The sequence below is a fragment of the Lynx rufus genome, unplaced genomic scaffold, assembly GCF_022079265.1.
Source record: "Lynx rufus isolate CCGP_SWC_20201006 ecotype Redwood Valley unplaced genomic scaffold, mLynRuf1.p SCAF_4, whole genome shotgun sequence".
Classification (NCBI taxonomy): Eukaryota; Metazoa; Chordata; class Mammalia; order Carnivora; family Felidae; genus Lynx; species Lynx rufus.
This window is the reverse complement of record NW_025814856.1, coordinates 13,143,439-13,159,252: the sequence shown is the minus strand read 5'-3', so window position 1 is coordinate 13,159,252 and position 15,814 is coordinate 13,143,439. Positions and strand designations below refer to the sequence as shown.

The following is a 15,814-nucleotide window of genomic DNA, read 5'->3' as shown; positions in this document are numbered from 1 at the left end:
ATCTTGAGACTTCCAGAACCCTGAAGCCTCTGCCTAACCCCATGATGGAGGATGTGGCTGCAAGCCAAAGTGAAGAAATCTGAGACCAGATACCAAAAACCAAAACCAAGTTACATTTATTGATGGGGCCCACCCCCTGCTGTCCAGGGGAAAAGAGGTCCCCAGGGAGCCCCCTTGGACAAAATAGAAATGGCAGGAAGGTCCTATACATGAAAGAACGTCTCTGAGGTCCTTGCGTTTTTTGTTTTTTGTTTTGTTTTTTTATAAAATGAGAGTCCTTCGTGCGGGGCCTCCCAGCTGTCCAATCCTTGAACTGGAGTACAGTCGCCCGAGGTGTGACCTCAGACCCTCACCCAGCAGACTGCCCGAGCCCCTGGACCTTGGTCCCAGGCAGGGGCACTGGGCAGAAGCCGAGGCCGGCAGTGGGCAAGGGGCTACTGCCCCATCACACGCTCATGGTCATCCCCGGCGAGTACTGCGGAGAGACGAGGGGGTGGCGCGCGGAGGCGGGCTCAGCTCCGGCCTAGGCTGGGACCCGCCCCCCCGGGGAGAAGAGGGGACGGGGCGGGGCGGACGTAGGGAGGGGGGGGGAGACAGGTGGCGAAGCGTGGGGAAGCCGCCCTGGGGTGCGGGTCCCAGGGTGGGGTTGGGACGGGGGCGGGCCGGTGAGATAAGGGCGGGAGTGAGGGAAGGGGGGAGAGGGGAGGGGAAGGATGACGCGGCCGCCCCCCCACCTGGCCCGCCGCGGTCACGGTCTTGCTCTGGCCCCCCGGCCGCCCCGCCGGGGCCTGCCCGCCAGGCCCCTCCGGCCCGACGCCGCCGCGGGGGGGGAGTCGACGCAGTCGCTTACGCTTTCGCTCGGGAACGGGTGCAGGAAGGTCCCGGCGGCCGCCATCTCGCCGTCGTCCCGCGGGGTGCCCGGGGCGTTGCTCAGGCCGGCCACGGCGCCGGGGGAGCTCTGGGGGCGGCCGCGGTCAGCGCGGTACTCCCCGCCCCGCGGGCCAGGCCCTGCCCACCGCTCGTCCCGACCTGGACTAGGCCTCACCGCCCTGGTCAAGCCCGCATCCCCGCGCCCCGGGAGCCCCAGGCCCCACCCCACGCAGGAGCGCGGCCCCTCACCTTCGGCAACCCGTCCATATCGCCCGAGCCTGTGGACCGACAGACGGCGGACCGCGGCTCAGACGCGCCTGCGCCAGGCCCGACTTCCCCGCCCCCGGGGAGCCCAGGGTCAATCGACACCCTCCTCGAACTCCCAGGCCCAGGCCCCCGCTCCCAGGCCCAGCCTGCTGGGGATCTCGGACGGAGGGTCCGGGCAGGGGTCAGTGATGGCACTCATGGTTTAGTTACAGGAATCCTCCCCCCCAACGCAACCCCTGCCACTGGGCCGCCTGCGGAAGCTCGGGGCACAACTGGGTCGCCAGAGGAGAAACGGGGTTGGAGGGGCGGGAGCATCCGCCAGGGGGCGCAAAAGGCTTGTGAAGCAGCCTGGTTGGGGAGAGGGGCGGGGGTGGTCTCCGGACGCCCACTCACCCAGGGATCCGTTCACGTGATGAGGCTCCATCGCACTCATGGCCGCCATGGGGCCCTCCGGACCAGGGCCAAGTGGGAACTGCGGGCAGCGGGGCAGCGTGGGACTAGGGCCACCAGACCCCCAGTGGGGCCACTACTTTCTGCAGCCCCCACCCTGGAGTCCCCTCCACTCACATTAGCCCTGCCGGCGCCCGGCCCAATGGGGTTCATGATAGTGTACATGTTCTCGCTGGAGTTGGTGGAGTCTGGGGGAGATATTGGTGCATGAGGGGAAGAAGCGTGACGACTTCTCCAGGAACACCCTCCCTGTACCCCACCCGGGCTGTACCACCTCCAGGGCTGGGCATGATGGGTGTTCCAGGGGGCCCGCCTCCTCCTGGGGGTCCCTGCACAAGGAGGGAGACAGAGAAGGTGAGAAAGACCCCCCCACACACACACACACATCTGCCACCCACAACCCCTCCCCCCAGGCTTGAGCGGCACAGCCACGGCCCCGCTGGGCCCCACTCACCGTGTAGCTGCCGGGGGAGGAGGAGGAATAGGGGATCTGGGGAGAAGGGCAGCTATGAGCAGTCGGCCCGCTCTACCCCTCACAGACCGCCACCATCTTCCCCCGGCCCTCCGGGCCACCACTCACCGAGTTTCCGCTGGGGCTGGCCCATGGGCCTCGCACTCCAGGGCCCCTAGAAGAGACAGTGGTGGACCCTGGGGTGAGGCCGGGTGGTACACGGCCCCCCACTACGCACTGTCACCCCCCCACCCCACCCCCCGCTGCCCCATGTGCCCCCAAACAGGCCCTCAGCGCAGCAGACATTGGCTGGGTCAGCCTTCATCCCTCACCAGCCTTTGGGCCTCAGTTTCCCCACCTGACAGCAGAGTAAACGATATCCAGAGCATTAACAATGGCCAGTGCAGATTGAGCCTGCCCCGGCCCACCCAGCCCGTGAAGCTGGGTGATGGCCCACGTGGGCACACTCCAGGGGTTCTCCCAGGGCCTTACATGTTCATGGTGGGCAGGCCCGGGCCGGCGAGAGAGTTGGGTGGGGGCCGCATGCCACCTCCATAGCTCTGGGGAAGCAGAAGGGCTGTGAGTGGCCAAGGTGTGGGGGGAAGGCCCCGAGGCGTACCCCCTCTCCCGGACCCTGCCCTCACCTGGGGTCCAACGCCGGCCATGCCCCGTGGAGGTGTCACCCTCTGCATCGGGCCCATGCTCGGATGCCCTGAGGTGGGGACAGAAGGAGGGGGGCTCAGGCCGGTAACACTCCCCGGGGTGGACATGGGCTGGATGGGGGTAGTTCTGCACCGTGAGACAGCAGGGACCAGGCATTCCGAGCCGGGGTCCCGATGAGTGGAGGGGGAGGCAGCAGCGGGAGCTTCCCTACTCACCCTGAGCACGCGGGGAGGGTTCCATGGCGCCAGGGAGGAGGGGCTGGGAGCCCGGGAGGCCCACCGGAGGCTGCGGAGGGGGCGTGGCAGCAGTGAGCGAGGGCACCACCACCCTGGCCCAACTCCTGCCCCCCCTCCCCTCATCCCTCTCTCACCTGACTCGGCATCCGCAGGGCGGGCCGGGGGCCCCCTGGGAACCGCGGTGACATGAAGGGCTGGAAGAGGTGGGCCGGGGATCAGCACCTCCCACCGCCCGTTCGCCCCCCCGAAGCTACCCCGTTCCTGCGGCGCCCCGGCCCCCAGCCTGGACAGCCCCCTCTTCCAGGACCAGTCAGCAGACCGCAGCCAGCCAGTGCCCGGAGCGTAAGTGCGGTGGGGCCGGGGGCTCGAGTTGCTGGGACGTGCGTGTGGTGAAGGGGCGGGGCGTCACAGGTCCTTACCTGAACGTGAGGCCCCATCATGGGGGCGTTGGGGTTGTGGGGGGGCTGCTGGGAGTCGGGGGGGCCCTAGGAGGACAGAACCAGGTGGGTTGGGAAGAGCGAGGTCCACCGAAGCTTCACTGCTTTCTGTGGCCTTGCTGGGCGTGGCCAGGGAGGGGGGAGGGGATGCCATGGAGGCGGGAGGGTGGGCCAGTCCTGCACTCCCCCTAAGGCAAGACGGGGTTTGGGGTGAGGGGCTCTACGGAAACAGTCAGGGGCAAGACCCACGGCTCAGAGAGCCATGCTCCAAGACTCTTAGCAACCTGGCGCGCACAGACCAACTGCACAGAGACCCCCGCCTTCTCCTGGCCTGGGACCCAGCTCAAGCGGCCCCTCCCCCGCTGGCTACACCAAAACCCAGATGCAAAAACCCACGCACTGACCACCCTCCCACCCAATTCCAGCCTGCCAGGGCCTCTCCCCACATGAGACCCCCAACCCCATCAGTGCCCGCACCTGTCACCCTGACATAACCACTCAAGAGTTGCAGAACAGGGGGCACCAGCCCTGGCTGTACCTGGAAGAAGCCGGGTGCCATGGGGCCCGCTGCCATTGCGTCGTTGGGGGCCATGCTCCCCATCACTGGACTAGGGGCCGCTACAGAGCTCTGCAGGGGTGGGGAATACCATGAAAACCAGGTCAGGTCACTTCCTGCTTGAGTGTCCTCTCCTTTCCAAAAGCAGCCCACTCCACTGCACAAGGAACCTGGACCATCTGACCTTCTACCCATGCAGGTGAGGATGCCTGGAGGGTCCTCTAGGTGACGAGCAGCTGCCCCTGTCCCCACCCACGATTAGCAACCCTGACTTGGCCTCCTCCTCAGATGCGCTTTGTGGCCCTCAGGATGGGCTTTGCCTCTTTGCTGCACCCAAGACGCTGGAGGTGATCAGGGCCCTGCCAGGCTGAACCCACAGCCCAGGAAGGAGGCCAGGATTCCCAGTTCCTAAGGAGTCAGTCCCAAGCCCAAGGATCTGGGGGTCTGAAAATGCCAACAACCCAGGGCTCCAGTGGGCATGTGCCTCATCCATTGGCACAGGCCTGTTCCTTCCATCTGAATCTAACCTCAGACTAGTAGGGGCACAGTCCCCAACTCTAGGCCCATCCCGGTAGGCTGGTGAGGCAGATAAGCTAGACCCCCAGCTCTATCCAAGACACCTAAAAACCAACTGGCAGCTTCAAGATGAACCTCCCTTCCAGAAGGCTCCTCCCTGAAGCTGCTGCACACACCAATCCCCCTCCTCCTCCAATAGGGAGGGAAATGAAGAGGAGGACTACTGGGGTGGGGTCTTCAGGCTCCTGACTTCAGATGGAGGAGAGGAGATGACAGGGTGCCAGAGAGGGGAGTTCCCATGTCAGCCAAGGGCGGAGATGCTGGTGGCAGGCCAGAGCTGGCAGGGGGCAGGCTGACAGGCCACTTCCTCTGGTCGGTTCCAAGTCCCAGGCCTGTCTGCCTTTGGGGCCCACAGAGCAGGGAGGAGAAGGGGAAATGGAGGCCTAGTTTACAGGGCAGAGGGGACACATCAAAGGATAGGGAAGGAGGAGGACTCTGCAGGGACTGAGTAGAGAAGAGAGGAGTAGTTCTCTGGGGGCCCCTTGACTCTGGTCTGTCTGGATCATCTGCCCCCACTCCAGGCCTGACAGGACCCAAGAGGAAGGGTCTGGTCTTTGCGGGTCACTGCCGTCCCTGGGGCTAGCACAAGCCATCACACAAGGGATGCTCAGGAATTTGTAGAACTGCAGCCACTTGGGTTCAGAGGAGTTAAGCATTTTGCCCACGGTCACACAGCATTTCCTGCCCTACAGAAGTGGGGAGAGGGCCCCTTGGCTGGGTCAGGGCAGGGCCCCTGGAGACATACCCTTCCGCCTGGGGAATGCAAGCTGCCCCCCTTCCTGTCCCTTCTCAAAGGTCAGCCTCTGAAGGACTCCAGGCCCCAAACTGGGGAGGTATGGGTGGGAGCCTCCCCAGGCCTATGGTGACTGAAAGCACTCCCAGGGCCCATTGCAAATCTTTTGAAAGCCCAAGAGACCCTAGGAGTGAGGGGGGATAAAGCTTTCAGCCCCCCCTCCAAACTGCCACCCCCCCCCCTTCCTCCACCTCATGCCCTCCCACAGATACAGCCTTACAGCTGAACAGCTATTCTCGAAGGCGCCTGCCTCAGTGGCTGAACAGGGGCACCTCTGAACCTTAGGTCTATCCACCCCCGCCCCCCCCCCACCTACCCCACAGGGAGGGTGGGAGAGCAGTCCCCCTCCTTTTGAGCCACAACAGGCGCCAGATCATTTCCTGGTCGGGAGGGCGGAGGTGGGGGCAGCTGATTTCTGGGCTGCGGACCACGAGATGTGGGGGCAGGGAAAAGATGGGGCACCCCTCACCCCCTTGTAGCTTCCCAATTCTAGGCCCAGAAGGGTTAATATGGGGCGGTCCACTCTCCCTGGCGGGTGGCCCAGCTAGACCCCCCCCCCCACGTCCATCATCCGCCCGGAGACGCCCTGGCCCAACCTGCGTTGCTATGACGACGGGTTGGGCGCGCTAGCGTTTCCTGGAGATGCCGAGGTCGGCAGCAGAGCCGGGAGGGGCGAACTGAGTCCCCACTCGGAGGCCCCCCCACACACACCGACCACGTAGAGGAGGCAAGCAGGGCGCTAGAGCAGCGGCCGGTCAGGATGTGCGCCCGTAGCAACAGAGAACCCGCCACCCCGGGGCCAGGTCGCTACCCACCGCGGGCGGGGTGGGGGGGGGTCCCCATCCCCCCACCCACGTCCGCTGTGCCCGTGCCATCTTCCCCCACCCCCCACGCCACGCGCGCTCCGCTGCCATGGTAACCGGCGCGCTCCCGGGAAGCGCGTACCCCTCCGTGTGAAGAACCAAACACTCCGCCCTCCTTGCCCTCCCTGGAGGCGCCCTGAGAGGCCGCTGGAGTCGCGGGCAGAGGCAAAGCCGGGGCGGAGAGGGAAGGGGCGCTGAGCAGGCCGGGAGGGGGCGCCCTCAAGGAGTCAGGCACGCACACAACTCCAGACACCCCTGGAGCCCCAGTTCTGGCAGGAGAGGGACAGGGGGGCAGCACACGAGCAGTGGGACCCAGTAGGGACCAACAGTATGACCCCAGCTCCCAAGCACAGCGTAAGGCGCGTGAGGAGCGTCTTCAGGGACAAGACGAAGCCTTACCCCTCTGGGGCTGCACTCCCGCCCTACGAAGGCCTGCACTGGGCAGGGGAGGGGATGCGTTATGCGGGGAGGCGGTGCACAACCTTGACCAATTGCAGAGCGAGATGGGGACCGCCACGCCCTGGGAGGCCCGAGGGGGCACAGCGGGGAGGATTGCTCAGTATGCGAGGACGGCTGTCCGAGTGTGGGCGCACAACGGGGAGGAGGGTGGGAGGGGGAAACTCGCCTAGAGCTGCCCGCCCCTGGACGCCAGTTGCGCTGCTGCTTCCCCCTTGAGTGGGCCCGGAGCCCCCAAGCCTTTCCTGGCCAGCCAGAGACCTCTTGGAGAAGCCGGGTGGCCAAGCCCCACACCCAAGGCCAAGAAGATAAAGGCAGGGGCTGCCATCTGCCCATGACAAAATGCCACCAGCCCTTTCATGTCACGCCCTTTCCTCTTCAGACAGGCCTCTGACCCCCACTCAACCCAGAAGGAAACTGAGGCCAAAGAGGTGGAGTCAACAGCCTCAGCCACCAAGCAAAGTTAGGAAGTGTGCCCACTGCTGGGCCTCTGCTGCTCAAGGGTGCACCTGCCAGTTAGCCAACCCCCACCCCCACTCCCGCCTGCACTCAGAAAGGCTGGGGCGGGAGGGGACATGCAGTAGTGGCCCCAACCCTGTCCCCCGCCACACATGTAGACACACACACACAAACTACACATACACAGCTAGGCAGATGGGGAGGCAGGAGCTCCTGGCTCCACGGGGGATTCAGATGATGGAGAAGAGAGGCGGGGCCCGCCTCAGGAAGGTATGGGGGGGCTGTGGGGGCCCTCAGGAGCTGAGCGCAGTGGAAGGACCTCCCCCATCTTGTGAGTATCCCTATACTGAGTAGAGGGAATAGGGACTCCCCAGAAGTGGCCAGATCCCAGATCAATCCCCACAGCCAGACCCACTTGGCCACCCAAGCCAGCCTCAGGCCACACAGGACCCCAAGGCCACAGGCCCAGAAACCTGCCCATGCCCACGAGCCCTGGTCCCAGTCCCCGGGGCAGGGACTCACGTAGTCCTGGAAGGCCTTGGCCTCATTTGAGTGCTCACACGCCTCTCTGCGGTCAGGTGCTGCACAGTACAAGTCCCAGAACACGCTGTGGGCGGCAGGGAGGGGGGGGGGGACGATGGTTTCCCCACACGTCCCCACCCAGCCCCCCTCCGTGGCCCACCCTGGCCAGCCTCACACGCACCACCACCAGGAATGCAGGAACCCTGGGGGCTCCCCCAGCGTAATGTTCTTCTCCCATCGGATCTGCAGGGGGAAGGCAAGACAGTGAGAGGGCCCTGCCTGACCCCTTCCAACCTGGGGCAGCCCTAGCCCAGCCTGGTGCCTGGGGAATGCTGGGGCAGGGGACCAGCAGCCCAGAGCAAGGGAGCTGGGAGGGGGGCAACTACGTGAGGGGCAGATAAGTGGGCACAGATCGTCAGATGGCCAGGCAGATGCCTGGACACCAGTCCACGGGCCCTGATCCACCCCAGCCCTCAGTTCCCAGGGCCAGCAGAGGGGCACCCCCAACCCATCTGGAAAGGAGGTGGAGAGGACCCCGGGGTATGGGTGGTAAGGAAGGGCCCAGCTTGGGGGGGGATCTCTGCCTGGCCAGGCTGGCTTACCTCGGACAGAAAGGTCTGGGCTGACTTCTGGGCACCAACGTGCAACAGGTACTCATATACATAGAGTGCCAACCTGCAGGCAGGCAGAGGGGAGGCTGGCTCAGGCCTGGGGCGAGCCCCACAGTCCCAAGGATCCCTGAGAGAGGCCCTCAGTGAGCCCCTCATGACGCCACGCCTGGCCTCACTCGCTGCCCCCTACTGGTTCCCCAATCACCCACATCTCCCCCACCCTGACAGGTGATGACTTCAGTTGCTCAGACCAGCCAACTCCTACATATCCATCAATACCCAGCCTGCAGGCCCTTCTTCTAGGCAACGCTCTCAGCAGTCCATAACCCCCCACTTGCAAACCAAACTCTGCTCTGTTAAACACCAAGTCCCGGCCCCATCCTGCCAACGCTGAGACCCCAGAACAGCCTTGGTCCCAGGGAGGTTTTCTGCCCAGGAGAAAGGGCTCCCGGATGTCACTCCAGACTATGCCCTGGGTATAGGGTCCAGATCCAAGACTGGGGACTCCTCAAGGGCTGGCCTGAGCTGGAAGGCCTTCTAGAACGCCTCCCCACTCGGCTGGCCGCCCTTCCCTGGCTGAGGGCCCCATCCTAAAATAACCCTGCTTTGTCTCATGTTCCTGCTCTCTCCCCACCTTCCCAGCCAGGCTTCTTGATCCTCACATACCCGCCCCCCATCAGATCACTCCCCCTTCCTCAGACCTCACAGAGGCAGTTCTGGCCATTCTGTCCTGGCCCCCAGTCCCTGCCCCACCCCATGGGTTCTGTCCTTGGCCTGGATCCTCTTCCTTCATCCAGCGCCTCCCTGTGCAATGAACGCAACAGACACCTGTACCTCTGCAAGCTACCTGCTCGTGGGCAGACAGGGACACAAGAATACATAGGAGAAGCTAAGTTATATGGTGGGCCGGAAGGTTGTGCGTGCTAGGGAAGGGCAAAAGGGGGACGTTAAGGGGTTGGGGTGGGCAGCTGTCCCAGGGTGAGGTGGGCCCCTGGCTCACACCACACCAAATGAGCTGTGACAGCCACCTACAGGGACAGGGCATAGAGGGGTAGAGTTCACGGTGCTCACGCAACTCCAAGCGTGGGTTTTCCTCAAGACTGGCTGCGGATTCCCCCACATCATCGCACCCCTCTCAGCCTTCCTGGCCCCATGGCCCCATGTCCAGGTTTACCTGTCCAATTCACTCCTGTGACTCTTCCTTTCTGGAGGCTTCCTGAGCCTTCAAGGGGCCTGCATCTGCCAGCCCTGTGTCCATTAGTGAAGCAACAAATGTGAAAAGCCAATGGCCTGAAGCAGAGCCAACCAGCCCAGGCCTACCAGCTACCCCACCTTCCAGGTAAGGAGAGGCTGAGAGAGGTCTGGTCAGTCCCTCACCCATTTCGGGGGTTGCTGCAAGGAGCAGGAAAGTCTGGGGTGAGACGTCCAGAGACAAGGAAGCAAAATGAGGTGGGGGAATCCAGGTAGATGGGGTAAGGGTAGGGGTAGTGGGGGGCTGCGGTCTTGCCCTGGGGGAATTCTAGCTCAGTAAGCCCCCTGAAGAAATACCCTTGGCTCCCACCACATCCACCAAGGGGTCTACACTGCCAGCCATTGGGTCCTCCTATACCTCCCTTTGGCCTTGACTGTTCAGCAGTGACATGTGACCCAGAATGCAGGTTCAGGAGCCCGCCTCTGCCTGCCCCCCACGCCCCTGTGATCTGGCTTGGGTGGTCTGGCCTTGACTCACAAAGGTACAAGGGTGCACACACGTGCACGAATAACATCCACCCAACCACAGCCCTGAGATCACTGCACTTACTGAATTTAGGGGGAAAAGACTTAAGGAAAAAGCTCTCTCTCCTGATTCGGAGCCTTCTTCCTGCCTCCTCTAGCACACGCTTGGCCCAGGCCACTAGGATCTCTTACCTGGATTTCGACAGCCCCCCCCACCCCCTTCCAGGGGCTGCGCTCTCCCCAGCCCCTAGTGTCTACACACACACATCCCGTAACACTCCCCCTTCACTGCCCCAACACACATACACTGGCCATCCTCCACCTCAGGGCCTTTACCCAGGGTGTTCACCCACCTCCAACGCTTCTACCTAGAGACCGGTGTAGCTCAAATGTCACCTGTCACAGTCTTTCCTATCACACCTAACACCACCTGCCCCATCTGCCGCCCCCCCCCCATCACCTTATTTATCCCCTTCTGACACATAGGTCTCTGCTCTCTGCCTGCAGCTCCTTCTGGAATGTAGCTTCGGAGGGGGCCGGGGGTGGAGGCAGGGACTTGCTCTCTTTCACTCGCTACTGAACTTAAAACAGAGCCCGGCGCATCTTGGGCCCCCAGCTACCCCAAAGGAATGAACAAACCAACACCAGGACTCCCTGTGACTTCAGGTGGGGGGGGGGGATTAACACAAGTAGTCTGGTAAGCACCCATACAAGTTGGCTGAGTATTTCGATGTTAAGGATTTGGGTGGGGTTTTATCCCCAAAGCAGAGAAACCAGGCACAGTTTTCAGTTTTGCAGATTTCTCTTACATGTTGGTACTTTAATTTTTACTACGATGGAGTCTGAGGGAAGAATTGTGAGCTGTTTTGTTTTGGGTGAAAAGTGTTTTTATTGTTGTTGCTTGTGTGTGCATCGTAACTTTATTGCCGATACGGGAGATTCCTTCCATCCCCAAAACGAAACACATGGGCGCCCTGGAGAAATCTAGGAGATTCTTCCCACTCCACGGAAGGAGTGAGAAGGACAGATGCTGGGGACAAGGCAGGCTTTGCAGTTCCTCAGCCTACTTATCCTCCCCTCAACAGAGGAGAGCTGCTCCCCACTATTATTTCCTCTCATCCATTCATCCCTGAAGTAATTAAAAAAAAAAAAAAAAAGGCTCCACTATTAAAAAAAAAAAAAAAAGACAAAAAACCCTCAAGTATGGGAGCCAGGGGTCCCGGCTGGGACTTGAGGTTAAAGGTCACCAGTAGAAGAGGGACAGCGCGGGGAGGAGGAACCACCACTGTTTCTGCTGCAGGGCCTCCTTCCTTGCTGCGTCCTGTAGCCGCTGCGGCGGCCTCATCTGCCGGCAACCGCACAGGGCGGACCACTGAGCCCCGGATGAAGCAGCCCTTCACTGATAACGTGTGAGGCTATTTCTCAGGGTCTGTGACACTGACGTCAGTTAGTTTGATGTTGAGATACCGATCCACACGCTGGAGGGTTCCACAGATGCTCAGGTCATTCTTGAGTTCCACGACCACATCCTTGCCCACGAGGGACTTGAAAAAGGAGTGGAAGAGCAAGGTGGTCCAGCCACTGCCGGAGGGAAAGCGAGGGCCGGAACCGCCAGCCTGGGGCCTGACAGCGAGCATGTTGGCGGCGGGGGACGGGGGGAGGGGTGTGTGAAAATTTTTGAAGCCTGGACATGGGCTAAGTTGTTCAGGGCCCTTCAGAGACCCCAAGCAGGGCTTCTAGTTTGACGGTCACTGACCAAGCCCTGGGCTCGCTCATGGGGAAGGGCCTGGGCTCTGGATCCAAATCCTGGCATCCCCACCCCTAACCAGGTTGGCAAATGACCTGCAGAATGACTGCACTCATGGGGGCGCTTCTGCGATAAGAGGGCAGGTGGATGGAAGGAGCGAGTGACCTAGAGGATCTGGCGTGCCCAGACCCCAAGTATTCATAGGAAGAAATGCACACGGTGACCTAATAGGATGTTAGAGCCCTGCAGGCTACAATGCGGCACCACCACCGTAATCAAGAAAACGGATCCTCCCCGCACGGTGTCCTCCTCCCCCCTAAAGCCCCTGGACTTGCTGCTGGGGGCTGGGAGATGCCCTCTACCCAGGGGCTTGTATCACTCATCAAAGGGACTCTCCAAGCCACACACTTCCTCCCTCCCCACGGCTGCCTTCAAGGCCAGGCCTTCAGGCATCTCTTGCCAGGGTGGTGACCACCCTCCTCACCATCCGCCTGGCACAGCCTCCACACTTGCCCCTCACAGCCCTTCTCCCAGACGGTGGCCAGAGTGACGACCCCCACTCACAAATTCCACCTCTGTCTTCCTCCTCCTCCTGTTCCCTCCCAGACGCTACCTCTTCTCAAGTCCTTCCTTGGAGGCTCCCCTGTGTCCAGCGGCTCTGCTTAGCCTCCAAGACTCAGTTCAGGGGCTCCTTTCTTAAGGACCTCTTACTCATCTGCTCTCCAAACAAGGATGCCCACAGCCATAATTGGAAGCCCAGCAAGAAACAGAGCAAACGCAAGGTGATTCCCGCACCTGCTGAGCTAAGGAACAAACTTCACCTGTGGTCATGTGTCCTGTCTCAAAACCCACCCCAGGAGAAAAAAACACAAGGAACCCAGTGACACCAACCATGGTTGTCGTTTATGGAATGATTTAAACCAACCTAGCACCGCTTCACGATGGCAGAGCCTCTGGAGCCATAGGAGGAGGGATACAAAGGGGACAAAGGGGCCTGCAGCTACCCCTGCTACCTTCGTACTCTTATTTAAAAAGCCCTAAATCCAATGACCAAATGCAAGTGCTAGTTAGGTCTGGGTGGTAGGTGCCCTCCAGGCTGCCCTGTAGGTTGGGAGTGTTTATTATTGGACGCACCCAGCAGGTATTCAGTCCTTTCTGGGGCAGGCTGTCCCAGACCCAGTGTTGAGATGGGGAGCCAGAGGCCGGCCCAGGACAGGGACCTGAGAGGGAAGAAGGGCAGGAGGAGGCAGGAGGGTGAGCAAGGAGAAAAACATAGTGCCAGGGGCTGAGGACCTGAGCAGTGTAACCCCCCCCCCCCACACACACCCCATTTCACAGAGGAGGAAACCGAGGCCCAGACACAGGAAATGGCTGGGCTGGTGGCTGCCTGCGTGGGGTGCTCCACCTGCAGCCTTTCACCAGTCCTTGTAGTCCTTGTGAGAATCCTACAAGGCCGGTCGTCCTTATTTCAGAAAGGAAGGCTCAGCAGCAACCAGCCGGCTTCCCGGGTGCGGTGTCGCCCTCCCCCCTTCCGAGAGCTCTCGCTCTCTCGTGCCCCAGACGCTGAGACCTCAGCAGATCGCTTCCTCCCCAGGGCCCCCGCAGCCCTACGGATGAAAGAGGGGGTGCGACCATCTGGTGTTTTCCAAACTTTCTTTAGCAGCAGAACCCGATCTCCAAACCAACGCTTACATGGGAGCCCCTACAAGAAACGGACGAACGCAGGGCAGCTCTGGGCACCAAGGGGCCTGGAGAATAGGCACGATGGCACCTTTAGCCTCCGCATGAGGGGTTTTTGCAGATCCCAGTGTCCCCCCCCCCCCGCACTGGGAGCCGTGTGGCCTCCCCAGGGGATCCACCCAGCTGCCCACGCGGGGCTGGGGCCAGCACCCCTCAGGCCCTCTCCTCTCTCAAGCTCTTCCTGAGGTGCAGGGGTTCCCCCCTCCCCGACTGAGGTCAGTCTCGTCGGCCGCGGAAACTTCCCTGCAGAATGTGGGAGAGGGCTCGGCTCGCGACCTCGCGCGCACGCAGGTCTCGACTGTTGGAGGTCTCGCGACCTTCGAGTCCGGCTCGGATCTGTCGCGCCCTCAAGTATGGGGCCACGTCGCGACCCCTCGCGCCACTAGGGTCGCTCAAGCCCTCGGGTTTCACGCGCCCCCTCAGCCCTCCCGACCTCTGGGATCTCGCGCACCCCCTCCAGCCACACGACCCCTTGCGTCCCTCGCGCCGCCCGAGTCCCACGCGCCCGTCAAATCTCGCGAACCCCGCAGCTCCCCACGCCCCTTAGATCTAGCGCACTCCCACGAATCTCGCGGCCCCGCGCGCCCCTCGGGTCTCGCGCGCCCCCCTCAAATCTCGCGCCCCTCGGGTCTCGCGCGCCCCCGCAAATCTCGCGACCCCTTCGAGCCGCGCTGGGGCCCCGCACGCCCTGCCCCCGCGCCCACGTGCCCCGCGCGGTGCCCGCCGGCATTGGGGCCCACGGAAGCCTGCGCGGCGGCCGAGTCCCGCCCCCGGCCCACCGACTCACTTCTCGCGGGCCTGGCTGTCGGAGGGCACGGCCGAGCCCTTGCCCCCCTTGGCGTACATGCTGCTCCGAGCCGCCGCCGCCGCCGCCTCCGGGGCCCACACCTGTCAGGCGGCACCGCGGGCCGCGCTAGCGGTCGCCATAGCTACCCCGCGCCCTGGGCCTCACAGCCCCGAGCCCCGCGCGGGCACCGCGGGCATCGTCCGCGCGGGGGAGCTCCAGACGGCCAAGGCGGCGGTGGCGGCGGCGGCGGCAGCTCCAGCTTCAGCTCCAGCCACGGGTTTTATTTTCTTCCTCTCTTCCCTCAGCGCGGGCTGTTCCGGGAAGCGCGCGCCCCCTCCTCCCGCCGCGCGCGCCCCCGCCCGCCGCCTCCCTGCCGCCCGCGGGCGCCGCTCTTAAAGGGGCGATGGCGGGCGCGCGGATGGGTCCCGCTGTGGGGACCGTGGGCCGGGCGCGCACGCGCAGTGCCCAACGCAGTGGGGGGGGGAGCGCGGGGACACACACGCAGGCACGGGTGGGGGCGGCCACCTGGGGACACACAGCAGGATACAGTTGATCACGGCTCCACACACGGTCTACAAATAGGACCAGCCACCCAAATTGTACACCCAGGAGCACAGCCACACACAGGACCCTACACACACAAATCCACAGAGCCACTGGAACGACGAGTGAGAGTTCCCTAAAGCGACAGGCCGTCACGCTGGGTGTCCTCCCCACAGATATGTCCCCCCACATCCTGAGAGGAACCCGCCACACGTACAGTTCACCCAGGGACACCCCGTCCCACACACGGTGGTACACACAGTGGCCACCAGGACAGCAAAGCACACAGGCCACTGCTCACAGGGACGCACAGGCACACGTCGGCTCCGTTGTGCTACAGCTCCCAACGGGCCGTGGCAAAAACGCGGCTGCTTGTCGGAACTCCTACCCAGGGCTCCACACGTAGCCCTGGGGTCTCACAGTGCCACAGACGACAGCGTCACACGGTCCCGGGGCCTGTGGCCACTCACAGACACACGACGCAGACACATGCAACCCGAAGACCACCACACAGCGCCGCCCCGTAGCCACACCCTGTGTCAATAGCAGTTGCTGGGTGATTGTCGCCTGGGTCATTCCTGCGGCTGCTGCTCAGCCTGGGTATCGGCCGGCTGTAAACGGGGCGCATCCCACTTTTCATTGTCTCCTCTGCAGGAGTCAGGACTGCAGGCGGGGGGTGGGGGGGACCCCATTCCCCCTCCAGGGGCCCTTCTCCTCCCTCCAGAGGGTGTGAGATGGGGGCAGACACCGAAGTAAGGACAAGGGTGCCTGCGAGGGGTGGAGGCCTGTGCGCGGGACCTGCTTGCGCCCGGTGGAGGGAGGCAGTCCGGTTGTGTCTCCAGGTCTGGATGTTTCTGTGAATGTCCGCCATAGGGGTTCCCCCCCCGCTCCCCCCCCCCCATGCACGACTGCGAGCGTGTGTGTCTGTGTCTGGGTGTGAACCCGCAGTTCCTGTGTGAGTGCACATGTGCATCATGCCTGCCTGGAGTTTGGTAGGTATCCAGGGAAAGGCTGCTGTCTGGTCAACTGGCCCTGGCTCTGCGGCAGCGGTTGTGTGTCCTTGGCGGTTGT

At 63.0% G+C, this 15,814-nt stretch overlaps 1 protein-coding gene and 1 pseudogene across 8 annotated transcripts; both read right to left on the bottom strand.

Moving 5' to 3' along the window:
* Window positions 1–90: 90 nt before the first annotated feature.
* On the bottom strand, window positions 91–14,583 carry SSBP4 (single stranded DNA binding protein 4). Of its 8 annotated transcripts, none has more exons than XM_047095493.1 (18): window positions 14,201–14,579; window positions 8,202–8,274; window positions 7,781–7,842; window positions 7,600–7,684; window positions 3,913–4,002; window positions 3,357–3,422; window positions 3,072–3,131; window positions 2,917–2,986; window positions 2,683–2,750; window positions 2,531–2,598; window positions 2,168–2,213; window positions 2,042–2,077; window positions 1,862–1,916; window positions 1,705–1,775; window positions 1,531–1,609; window positions 1,120–1,148; window positions 735–958; window positions 91–475 (listed from the first exon to the last, which is right to left on the bottom strand). In XM_047095493.1, exons 1-17 carry the CDS (start codon window positions 14,257–14,259, stop codon window positions 749–751), a joined length of 1,227 nt encoding a protein of 408 aa, XP_046951449.1. In that variant the 5' UTR covers window positions 14,260–14,579; the 3' UTR covers window positions 91–475; window positions 735–748. The 8 variants fall into 8 exon arrangements, with proteins under 8 accessions (XP_046951449.1, XP_046951452.1, XP_046951453.1 ...); XM_047095496.1 differs by having other exon boundaries at window positions 851–958; window positions 14,201–14,577; XM_047095497.1 differs by having other exon boundaries at window positions 851–958; window positions 2,531–2,750; window positions 7,600–7,658; window positions 14,201–14,582.
* LOC124523673 (U6 snRNA-associated Sm-like protein LSm2) lies at window positions 8,283–13,841 on the bottom strand (annotated as a pseudogene).
* Window positions 14,584–15,814: the final 1,231 nt, after the last annotated feature.